General features: G+C 40.1%; 1 protein-coding gene across 5 annotated transcripts in view; it reads right to left on the minus strand.

Annotated features, from left to right (window-relative positions):
• Positions 1-12830, minus strand: part of SLC44A3 (solute carrier family 44 member 3) — a 96465-nt gene that overhangs the window by 29581 nt on the left and 54054 nt on the right. For 3 of the 5 annotated variants that reach the window (XM_047085284.1, XM_047085283.1, XM_047085280.1), the window contains 3 exons: positions 6266-6422; positions 6190-6192; positions 3019-3102 (listed from right to left, as the gene is read on the minus strand). In XM_047085284.1, coding sequence (XP_046941240.1) covers positions 3019-3102; positions 6190-6192; positions 6266-6422 — 244 coding nt within the window. The remainder of the gene's footprint in view (positions 1-3018; positions 3103-6189; positions 6193-6265; positions 6423-12830) is intronic. The other 2 variants (XM_047085282.1, XM_047085281.1) reach the window with 1 other exon arrangement.

Below are 12830 nucleotides of genomic sequence, written 5' to 3' on the forward strand. Positions count from 1 at the left end.
TTCGAATACACCACAAACAAGCAAATAAGTTGTTGGATAAATAAACGGGTGAAGCGCACACGTGTAATTTTTTTCAGGTATGCACATATTTGGCATTTACGACACAGAGAGACAAGTAATGAGAAACGATGAGATGTGGGGTTTCATCTCCCAGTGTGCAAGTGAGTTACCACCCAGCCACAGGCTGGGTGTCTATAAAATGCAGCAACTACCACCTGCCACCCTCCTGGGGCTGGTGAAAATGGATTGGGCTTCTGAGCAGCAGCGGTGGAACACAACCAGCTCCTTGATGTTAAGTAAAGAAGAGTATCTGGGTTCTGATGCAAACAAATGGGGCTCATTCTCTTTTAGCCTTTCCCAGCTCTGACTGCACAAAACAAGGCAAATAAAATAGGTCTCAGCTCTCTAGAGAAATATTCTGGTAGCTCATGACAGTGCCAGGATATTTTTCAAAAGGCAAATCTAAATTCTTTCTCACTTTAGCCTCCCTTTCCTTCGTCTCCTGCCTAAGGAGATCACAACAACTCTGACCACCATTAGACGGTAACTAGCTTTATTCTTAAAATCTTTATTTTACTCTGCTTTCTAGTTGTTGATTTGTTTTTTTAAAAGTTTATCTATTTCAAGAGTGAGAGAGTAGGGGAGAGGCAGAGAAAGAAAGAAAGTGAGAGAGAGAGAAAGTGGAAGAGGGGCAGAGAGAGACAAAGAGAGAGAATCCCAAGCAGGCTCTGCCCTGTCAATGCAGAGCCTGAGTCAGGGCTCAGTCTCATGAACCATGAGATCATGACTTGAGCCAAAATCAAGAGTCGGATGCTTAACCAAGTGAGCCACCCAGGCGCCCCTCGGTAGTTGATTCAGACCAGAGGTGACTGTTCCCTCCCTATCAGTATTCACATCAATTATTCCTCTTTCTTCTCCATGCTGCCTCTTTTTTCTCCATCTCCTAAATCTCAGGCCTCCCAGCAATGACTGTGTTAGCTGGACCTGCCTGGTCCCATAGGAGCCACCCCAAATGAACGATGCTCTGACAGCTGGTTTAGGCCAAGGCCTACTGCACCAGCACCGTGATCAGAATCTGAAGGATCTATCCTTGTTTGCAACACTGATTCACCATGAACGGGATCAAGGCTAGTTGAGCTTTTTCGTGACTCAGAAAATCACTGTCATTGTACATCTGTTACAGGGTCCCTCACCTTCATAATGGTAACTATAGTGTGGCTAACACCGGTGCTACTTATGATCTTGGGAACATTTTGAACTCCCAAGGGAAAGGGTATTGGGTTAATATGAGGTGGTGAAATTTCAGAATGCAGAACATATGTCCCTTAGGATAACAAGGCAGAGGAAATAAACATAAACATAACACAGGACAGTGGTTCACAAATGTATCTTAGCAGTAGAGCCCTGTCCTCAAATGAAACCTTCAGTGGAATCCCACTCCTGGCTCAGATAAGTTCTGTTTGGAAGGCAGGGTAAGGTGGTGCAGGTATGGGACCGAGCCCACCTTTCTTCCTCCTCAGCCCTTGCCCTCCTCTCCTGAAGTGCTGGTTCCTACAGCATCCACAAGGAGCCCCTAGGCTTCCATGAGTGAAGGAGGGACAGGGAAAGAACATGAATTTACATATACAGTGACAGGCCTTATAGGACCATGTGGACAACATAGATATCTGCATATCAATGGTCCCATTGCTTTTGTCTTTCTAGTTTATATGTTTCTTAGCCTGGATTTTCACGTATATATATTTTATTACAATTGGTATATTTTTATAACGCATCTCAAAATCTTTGCAGAATAAGTCGGTGTCAGGATATGTGCACACAGTTCTAGGAAGAGGGAGGCTGGAATATTACATCCATGACAAGACATTCACAGGATTTGGTTTCACTTGCTATACAGCCCACCATTCTGAAAGGTGCTGTTTCGTATTTTACTGTGTTTTATACATGCTGGCTGAGAGCAAACCAAATGAAAACTAAATACAATCTAAGATAAACTCTAAAATTCTTAAGAGCCTTAAAAATAGAGCTTTACTATAAGAAGATTACACTTTCCCCTGAACAATGAAAGGTATTCTCAATACCACTTGTAATAAGACATTAAACATGGATGGTCTAATTAATTAGTCCCTTTAGTTCTGCTGTTATATTTATTAGGAAGAGGGGCAATATTAAGGAATACTTTGCTAAGTGAGATTTCTGTGGACTTTTAAATTATAAAACAGTCTGCTGACTTAGAAAAATACTGCTTTGTGTAAATCTGACTAAGGGCTATTAATTTCCTAAATTATCTACAGAAAAACGTAACATATATTTAAATTTCCATCAATTTGACTCGAGAAAAAAATTGAAATTCAAACAATTGCAGTATATAACTTTTCTGATTTTTAAAGGAATATTTATAGCTTGAAAGGGAAAAACTGGTGAAATATATAAAAATCAGAGAGGCAATTCTTTTCCTATTTTAGGAAAATTATACTTCTTGAAGAAGACATTGAAAATTAGCTCTCAGTTGACACATACTCATTATGCTGGAATTTCTAAAGGCTCCTCCCCTTTTTATTTCTGAGAAGAGAAACACATCTCTTTCAGAACGTGAAGAATGGCTTTAATGACCTAAGATTCTAAGGTAACGATCTATAATCTACAGCCCAGGAACCAGATCCATCAGACAGCCTGCTTTCAAGAATAACTTTCATATTTTCAAAACTGTTGAAAAAAAATCAAAAGAAGAATAAGATTTCTTGACATGTGAAAATTACATGAAATTCACATTTCAGTGTCCATGAATAAAGTTTTTTGGAACACAGTCATACCCATTCATTTGCATATTGTCTACGGCTGCCTTCCTACTACCACGGCAGAATTGAGTAGTGGCAACCAAGACTGAATGGCCCGAAAGCCTAAAATATTTATACAGTCTAGCCTTTTACAGAAAAATTTGCTAACCCCTGACCTAAGAGATGGAGTCCACTCAAGGGTCCCTCTGTGTGTCCCCGGGATATGTGGTAGGGTGCGTACCTGGTTGAGATGGCATAGGCATTTGTCAAGACACCAGAAACAGCAGAAGCAGCATCTGAACATGTACGTCGACCATGCATTATGCTGGTGGGACCGGGATCAAAACCAAATGAACAGAGTCAGAAACACAGGAAAGAAGCAAGCAGGCAGTTTCTGCAGACACACAGTATGTTTCTATTTGAGATTTATGCACCTGGGGAAGCACGGTAGCAATTTTCTCTCAGTGTGGGAGAAGTCCTTCTATTCTACATATGCTACTAATTATTACCATTATTATCACTGATGAGTGAAGTGTCTCTCCTGTGGGCTTACCTTGTTGTGATTGCTGTTGACTCAGCAAAAATGGATACGGGTTAGTTTATATTTACTAGCAAAGGGAAACTAAGCCTTCTGGTTCTAGTAAGAAACAAAAAAATCTCTTTGCGTCTTCCCCTGAGTGCCATCAATTAAACTTTGCTTTTTCAAACCAGTTTGTATTCACGAAAAATTCATGTCCAAAGACAATAAAACCATGCATTGTAAATACTAGTTATGTGCCCATTAAAAAAAAAAAAAAAGAAAAAGAATCAAGTTTTTCTGCAAAAAAAAAAAAATCCTATACTGAGACTTTCAGGGCTAAATTTCAAGGCACAAATTAGTCCTCTGAAATATAATTTGGACATGTGTATAACTCAAGAGTGAATAATTTAATAAAACTCATGGAGGAGGGGTAATTCAATGTGTCCCACCCACTTCCCAGATTAAAAAAAAAAAAAAATCCCTGTAAACAATCCTGAAATAGTGCTCTCTGAGGACCCCAGGAGTCACTCAACCTTATATGGACATTTTCTTGTCCCAGTGTTACTTCAATTGGATGAAACTTTATCTGGATACTTTTCAGCCTGGCTGTGGTTGTGAATGAGCCATTTCACGTAGGGAAGATCACACAGTGGCTGTATGAAGTGTTTAAATTGTAGACACGGTACGGAGCTGTACTGCTGAGGAAAAGTGTATCTTTTTAACCTAAGACAGGACACATTTCTACAGTAGTGACATCACTGAAGGGGAGTTTGGCCCATTGATCCTTTTGGGATCTCAGGAGTGATAAATAATCTTCGGACCTTTGCCAAAGTGACCAATTCACTGACTTCTCTTTTACATTTAGGGAAGGCTGCTGCCCCAGAGTTTAAGGTGTTCTAGCTCTAGGAAGGATGGTAAGGTCCCCTACTGCTCAATAATTTGTGATTATCTATTACTGATGCATACAATAAATATATTTAAAATTAAAAAAAAACTATTTTGTTCTTCAAAAAAATCCTTCTTGAGATTGAAGGATCAATTGGAAAATGCAGGAACCAGAGTAGTTAGATTTGGCTTGCAATTGGAATGCCTCTTCAAGTGACCAAAACGCAAATATATTTTTATCACTTGAAATTTAGCCCTGAAAACCTCACTATAGGATTTCCAAAAAGTTACACTTATTTTCTATTTTTTAAAGTTTATTTACTTATTTTTGAGGTTGGGGGGCAGGGGCAGAGAGAGAGGGGGAAAGATAATCCCAAGCAGGCTCTGAGCTGTCAGCACAGAGCCCAGCCGGGGGTTCCAACCCACTAACCATGAGATCATGACCTGAGCCAAAATCAAGAGTCGGGTAGTCAACCGACTGAGCCACCCAGGCACCCCAGACTTGATTCTTTTTTAATTTGGGTACATAATTAGTATCTACAATGTAATCTTTCAATAGAAATACAAGAAAATACTCTATGATCAGGGCAGCTTCTTAACGTGCACTTCATGATGAGGAAGCTAGATAATTTTACGTGAAATTCAATCAATTATTCCTAATTGATAAGCTAATCTTAAGTCTTGATTATGGACTTAAAAATATCAAACAATTTAAAATATAATAAAAAAATCTCCCTAATTTACCAAGGACACATAGTTATACCCAAAAGGTTAGAATTAGGTAAACTTGTGAAACTCTGACCAAGTCACAAGCACGGAGGTGGGGATGGGGAGAGATTAACATTGTGTGAGAACGGAAAAGTTGGGAAAAGTCCAACCCTCCCTTGTTTGGCAGGCCAGAAATACCATGAGAACAGCTGTTTTCCTGGTGTTCTGGTTTCCACTGGCATTCATAACCAAATGTGCATGGAAATAAAAACCAGGGAGGAGAAAAACCCCCAGGCACAAAAGCCCTACAGTTTTCGGTCTTTTGAGCTGAGATTTAGGTCAACTTGTCCATTTCTCATTCTTTAGGACGTTTTCTCTCTCTCTCCCACACACAGCTCTCTCACACACTCTTAACACACATTCTCTCACAACTCTCTCACACACACTCTAACACACTCACACAGCTCTCTCACACACTCTCTTAAGCACTCTCACACACTCTTACACACATTCTCTCCCAACTCTTTCCCACACACATTCTCTCACACATATTCTCACACATGTGTTCTCTCACACACAGACTCTCTCACACACATATCTTCTCTCTTATATTCTTTCACAACTCTCTTACACACTCTGACACACTCACACATGCTCTCACACATTCTCTCTTACATTCTCTCACAACTCTCTCACACACACACACACATTCTCTCTCACACTCACTCACTCATTAAAGCTCCCTCTGTCCCTCATATACACACAGGTCACTTCCCATGGCACCTCTAAAAAACAAAGGAGTAAGGAATATTTTACATTAAAACAGAAACAAATATTATTCCTATCTTGTAGTATTTTTTCTTATTCAAACAAAAAGCATGATATTTAATATTTAATATATTTAAATGTATTCAAATAATATATTTAGTATGTTTAATATTTAATATATTTAAACATATTTAAATAATATATAATATATTTAATATATATACTAACATATATACAAATATTTAATATTTAAACAAAAAGCATGCCCACAAAAAAGTGTGTGAATTTCATCTGAAAATTCCTCCCATTTGTTCAGCATTTATGTGAGAAGGAAAACCAGCTAAGGCAGGACTCCCTCCCCACCCCACCTCTGCCAGTTTGTTGGCAAAAAAACCCCAACAAACAAAACCATAAACAAAACAGAGGCTGGGGACCAAAAGGTTGCTAGGGGCCGGGTAAGGGATGGGAGCTGAAGAACACTGGAGCCTGCTGAATGGCCACTGTCACAGGTTCACATTCCTGTCCAGGAACCTGCTGTAGTTTTCCAGTGACTAACTTTTCTGCAAGTCAAACACCCCGTGCAATATGCATGACTGAGCTGCCTTACCTTGTCTTTCAGAGTGTTGTAAATGTACTTGAGAATGGTTCTTGGAATCCTTGCCACAGTGATTAAAAATGACCCTTTTATGGCTGTTCCTTGATGGTAGCAGAAAAGAGTGGAGAGAGACCAAAGGATTGGGCGATCAGGAGGGTCATTTTTATTTCTGGGAACAGGGGAAAAAAGGCGACATTTAAAAAACACCATTTAAAACTTCTCTCTGGTTCAAATCATCAATGGTACTAACATTTATAAAGCAGTAATGCAATAAGCATTTGTCAAAACTCTTATACTCCTTGGTAGCTAAGGTTAAATTCTTTCTTGGACTGACTCCTTTTCATGGCACTCAATGCTACAAACAAACAGAACAGAAAATTAAAAAAAAAAAAGTACTGATGAGTTAAAATAAACGTTTCCCTCTTTACAACACCTCCCCCTCCACCAATTCTTTAAGTCACCCTATAAATCTCATTTTCAGAAGCTTGATGATATAATAATTTCCAAGGTTTCAATTACATGTGTAAATACTGCCAGCATTAGCTTAGTGATTAAAATCACCACCAGAATCACATGACCAGGAAAGGCAGCCACAGAGACACCAGTGAGCTCCAGCGTAATGTTAAGGGATAGAAAATTCTGGCTTCTGCACAGCTCTAGGCTCCTAAAATCCAGCTGATTTCTGCTCTGCTCTTTAAAGGTCACTTCAGTGTGAATCATTTGTGGAACTTGTCATGACACAGCAAACAAGAATGCAAAAGTCAGTTTCACAGGCAGGGGCGGGGGCGGGGGGAGAAAAAACTGAAAAACGAACAGAACGGCACAGCCTTCACTCTACCCCAAACCTGAAAGATAAAACAAAGGAGGGAGGGCTGGTGCAACCCCTCCCCTGACCCTCTGAATTCCCGCTGGTGCCAGTTCTAGAAAATGAGGCTCTTTCCGAGAAGCCACCTCGCGGATTCCAAGTGAAGCTTGGTTTCTTCATAATGGATTATTCTACAACTTGCTCCGGTTGCTAATAAGTCACGATGAATTAAGGTTTTGACAACAGCCTAGGTTTTGAGGGAGAAAAGGAACACGGCCAGAAATGTCTCAAGTGTTGGCAATGGCTGTATTTTGCTGTTACTGAAATCATCCAGGAAGGAAAAGAGAACGTGAAAAGTAATACTGGGAGCGGAGGAACTGTAATCCAATCATCCCACAAAAAGGGTGATGTGTGTTTCAATTCAATATTACTGAAAATAGGAAATACCAAGGAAGCTATTGCTGATACGAATTCATTTTGATCTGATAAACTAGGAGACTAATACAGGCCAGGAAAATCTGACACATTTTTTCCCTTTCCTCAGCTTTTTTTTTTTTTTTTTTAAAGGAAGAATGTTTACTTTTCCATTTAGGAGATTTATGTGCCTCAGAACTCGTTATCGTGCTCAAGAGAGGGTGCAGTGACAAGAGGACAACACCTGCTTTCCATCTGGTGGGGAAACAAATGATGCGTAGGCCACTGTGAATGGAGGCTTTGGAGTCTGGTCCCCCAGGTTTTGAAGTCTGGGGTTGAGCATCATCTTGCTGAGAAGGTTTAGCGGGGACGAGATTAACCATTTCAGGCGGAGTGACTGTTGTGGTCCATGACACATCCTGGCTATCATGCCAGGCTCTCCGGAGCTTGGTTGGAAGAAGATGCAGAAGTTCCAGAAGCTGGGTTATCATGTGATGAGAGACACAACTTTAAAAGGCGGCCCTTTACACTTAGGCCGGCTCGTGGAGCCAGGAGTCATTCAAGACCTGCCCCCACCCTCCCAAATTAGAAACAACCCTACAGAAAAGGGTTAAATGAGTGGAGTGTCTTTGAGGCTCCCACATTCTCTTCTTAGACCTTTCTCCATGTTCAAAGGTAACATCACCCTGTTATCCCTCCCTGCTGTGTTTCTGCCTGGGGCCTTTGTCTCTGTCTCCTTTACAATTAACAAAGCCTGTCCCCAGGAGGAGTAACAGAATGTATCTGCTGGGACTTACAATAATACTTATCTCTGAATTTCATTGTATTTGGAGCACTGGCTTGTGGAATGGCAATGGTGGCAATGCAGTGCTGGGCGTATCGGGCCACCCAGCGGTGAGCCACGAGGAAGCTGGGGCCTCCTGTCAGGCCTACCTTCCGTCTTTAGAGCCTGCTCCGTGTGGAGCCCCTGCCACCCCAAGTCTGGGGGCGTGGCATGAGAAACACCTGGGTAGCAGGAGAGGGTAGAGGACTCCAGGATGTGCCCCACAAGCCCAGCTTCTCCCTTCTTTTAAACTTGTGGCTGTCCTGAGTGCGAAAGGTGCCCGGCCCCATGCAAGGGAGCCAGAGCCCCAGCACACAGCAGCAACTCAAGTCGCTGGGCAGAGGGCTAATGGTCCCATCCACCCAAGTCCTGTAGCAGCTTCGGGTCATGATACACAAGCACTGTACTGCAACTACCAGTCCTGTGGACAACAGAGCAGAAGGCCAAGCCGGCAACTTCAGGGCGCTAGAGGCAAGTCTGAGCTGTACTTAGATGCAGCCTCGTGGTGCGAACTCTTCAATAGGATGGGAAATGAATTTTGTGCCAAGGCTCCTCAACAAGGACGGACATGAATGGGAGGGATGACCTCCAATGTAAATCGGTCCCAAGCAAAGGAGCACAGTGTGGTCCCTGAAGAGACCCTCTTTTCCTGATGTTTCTTGCAGCAAGATCCCTGCAAGGCTCATGTTTCCAATTCTACGGAAAAAGGAAATTGTCTTTACTATGAAGAACAGGATTCTGTAGCTGTCCTCATCAACTCCTGTTAGGATTAGGAAATCTGTCTCCTAGCTAAATTCTACAGGCTCATCTGTTAGCCCATTTCCCTCACTTCCTTCTCAGTGAATCGAGAGCAGCTGGAAACCATCTTTTGTGTATTTGAAAGTGATGAAGACGTCATGCCTCAAGCGTCCCTTCTCCAAATTGCACGGTCCTAGTTCCTTCTATCACATCCCCAGCCACATCTTTATGGCTCTCCCTTGACCCCTCTTCAAGCAAATGGTTGTAAAAGAGAAATTTTACAGGTTGCCATATCCTGATACTTGATGGTGCTTGTATGAACTCGTCAGCTCTCTTACTGCTTAAATGAATGACAGAGCTGAATGCATTCTGGCTATATTTACTCCTTACCCTGAGTGCAGGCTAAAATGAGATATTGGCAACCTTGAGATAAAGAAAAACCTTATTTCAAAATTAGACACAAAGCAAAAAAGACAGTGGAACTCTTTAATAAAGAAACAGTGCTTAAATTAGTCATCATGCATTTTATTTTTATCAAAGTAATATATCAAATATTTTTTTTTTTTGAGAGAGCGAGAGCGAGCATGTGCAGGGGAAGGGCAGAGGGAGAGAGAGAATCTTAAGCAGGCTCTACAGGAGACATGGGGCTCGACCTCATGACTGTGAGATCGTGACATGAGCCAAAATCAAGAGTCAGACACTTAACTGACAGAGCCACCCAGGTGCCCCAGAGTAATACATGAACTATCTTAAGTGAAATAGCATGAGGCTAAGCAGGAAAGATAGCAATTTGCTTTCCCCACTGCTACTTTTCTTCCCCAGAGGTAATATCCTAGCTATTTCTTCTGAAACTCTCCCCTTATGCTTCTCAATTATGTTCTTCCTGCCAGGTCTTATTTTTTCAGCCTCTTATATTGTCTACTGACTTCTCACTTTGAAAGATGTTTGTTGATTGTTTCTCTTATACAACCTAAACATCTTCCCATTCGCCCTTTCTCAATATAATTATATTGAAGTTTTTAGGGTTTTTCCCCCAGCTTTATTGAGATATAATTGACAGATGACATTGTGCAAATTTAAGGTGTGCGGTGTTTGATCTCATACTTACACACAGCAACATGAGTACCAACACAGCAGTAGCTAACACCCCCATTATGTCGTATAATTACATTCTTTATTGTGGTAAAAACATTTAAGTTCTACTCTCTTAGCAATTTTCTCTGTGCTATCAGCACAGAGACTGATGCAGGGCTCGAACTCACAAGTGGTGAGATCATGCCCTGAGCCAAAGGCTGACACTTAACTGACTGAGCCACCCAGGCACTCCTGTTAGCAATTTTCAAGTATATGATACAGTCTTATTAATTATTACCACCACGCTGGACATTAGATCCCTAGAACTTATTCATCCTAACTTGAAGTTTATGCCCTTTAATCAACATCTGCCCATTTCCCCCAGCTGTACCAACACCTGTTAGTCACCACTCTGTTTCTATGTTTCTCCGTTTCGCTTTTTAAGATTCTGCACATAAACGAGATCATATGGTATTTGTCTTTCTCTGACTTATTTCACTTATTAGCATGATGCCCTCAAGAGCCAATATTTTCACAAATGGCAAGATTCTCTTCTTTCTCATGACTGAATAAAATTCCATTGTGTGTATACACCACATCTTTATCCATTCATCTGTTGATTAACATCTGGGTTGTTTCCATAGCTTGGCATTGTGAATAAAACTGCAATAAACACGGGAGTGCAAATATCTCTTTGAGATCCTATTTTCATTTCCTTTGGATATATACCCAGAAGTGGGATTGCAGGATCATATGGTAGTTCTATTTTTAATTTCTGAGGAAACTCCATACTGGTTTTTCCATAGTGGCTGTACCAATTTACATTCCCACCAACAGTGCACAAGGGCTCCCTTTCTCCACATCCTTGCCAACACTCTTATCTCTTATCTTTTTGATGACAGCCATTCTAACAGGTGAGGTGATATCTCCCTGTGGTTTGGATTTGCATTTCCCTGACGATTAGTGATGCTGAACACTTTTTCATGTACTTGTTTGTCATTTATATGTCTTCTTTGGAAAGATATCTATTCAGTTCATTTGTCCAGTTTTTAACCGGATTTTTTTTGTTGTTGTTATTATTGAATTATATGAGTTCTTCATATATTTTGGATAGTAACTTCTCATGAAATATTTGATGTGCAAATGTTTTTTCCCTTTTCATTTTATTTTTTTTTTCACTGTGCAGAGTTTTTTAGTTTGATGTAGTCTCACTTTTTTTTGCAGTTTTTGCTTTTGTTGCTATGCTTTTGTGTCATATTCAAAAAAACATTGCTAAGGCCAACGTCAAGGAGCTTTGTCCCTATGTTTTCTTTAGGAGCTTTATGGTTTCAGTTCCTATGTTTAAGTCTTTAAACCATTTCAAATTAATTTTTTGTGATATAAGATAGGGGTGTAATTTCATTCGTCTATAGTTACTAGTTTTCCCAACACCTATTAAAGAGACTATCCTTTTCCCTTTCTGGGCTCTTGATTCTGTTCCACTGATCTATGTGTCATTTTCATGCCAGTGCCACACTGTTTTGATTACTATAGCTTTGAAGCATAATTTGAAATCAAGAAGTGTGATGCCTCCAGGTTTGTTCTTCTTTCTCATGACTGCTTTGGCTATTCAGGATCTTTTAATACCACACACGTTTTAGAATTGCTTTCTTTTTCCTGTGAAAAATGACATTGGAATTTTGATAGGAAATGCATTGAATCTATATATGGCTTTGGACAGTATGAACATTTTAACATGAAATGTCTATTTGTGTATTCTTCAATTTCCTTCATCAAAATCTTACGGTTTTCAGGATACAGATTGTTTACTTCCTTGATAAACTTATTCCTAAGTATCTTATTGTTCTTAATGCTATTGTGAATGAGATTGTTTTGTTTTTCCAATATGTTGTTAGAATACTGAAACACAACTGTTTTCTGCAATGTTGATTTTGTATCTTGCAATTTTCCTGAATCCAATGATTACTTCTAACAGTTTTTTAGTGAAGTTTTTAGAATTTTTCTCCATATAAGACCATATCATCTGCAAACAAAGACAATTTTACCTCTTTCTCTGATTTAGATATCTTTTATTTCTTTTTGTTGCTCTGGCAAGGACTTCCAGTACTATGTTGAATAGGAGTGGTGAGAGTGGGCACTTTTGTTCATGATCTTAGAGAAAAAACTTTCAATCTTTTACCATTGAGTATGTTTTAGTTAATATTGTGTTTACATTATCCATATATAAGTAACATTCACAACTGATCTAAGTAGTATATTCTTTAAAAAAATTATATATTTATCTTTATTGACTTATAAACCAAGTACTGTATTCTGATTATAATTCCTTTCCTACGCAACTTTTGGGTTTTCCTGAAGTTAATAATTGTTTCACATTTTTTATTTTGTCTGGTTTCCCATTGGCTTTACTGAATGCTTCACCAAAGTGTAAATCTTTCCTCTGCATGTTCAAATACATCTGGTATTCTCTTAGTTTCTTTTTTCCCTTTTTTTCCTCCTTGGAGACATGCCTCCTAGAGTCCACTGCTCTCCTGCTTCTCCTTGGACTAGGTTTTTTTGTTTGTTTGTTTGTTTGTTTTTGAGAGAGTGCTCCTGGGCAAGCAAGCAAGGGAGGGGAAGAAAGAGACAGAGAGTCTCAAGCATGCTCTCCACCCAGTGCAGAGCCTGATGCAGGGCTCGATCTCATAACGATGAGATCATGACCTGAGCCAAAATCCAGTCAG

The sequence above is a fragment of the Lynx rufus genome, unplaced genomic scaffold (assembly GCF_022079265.1).
Source record: "Lynx rufus isolate CCGP_SWC_20201006 ecotype Redwood Valley unplaced genomic scaffold, mLynRuf1.p SCAF_2, whole genome shotgun sequence".
NCBI classification, from domain to species: Eukaryota; Metazoa; Chordata; class Mammalia; order Carnivora; family Felidae; genus Lynx; species Lynx rufus.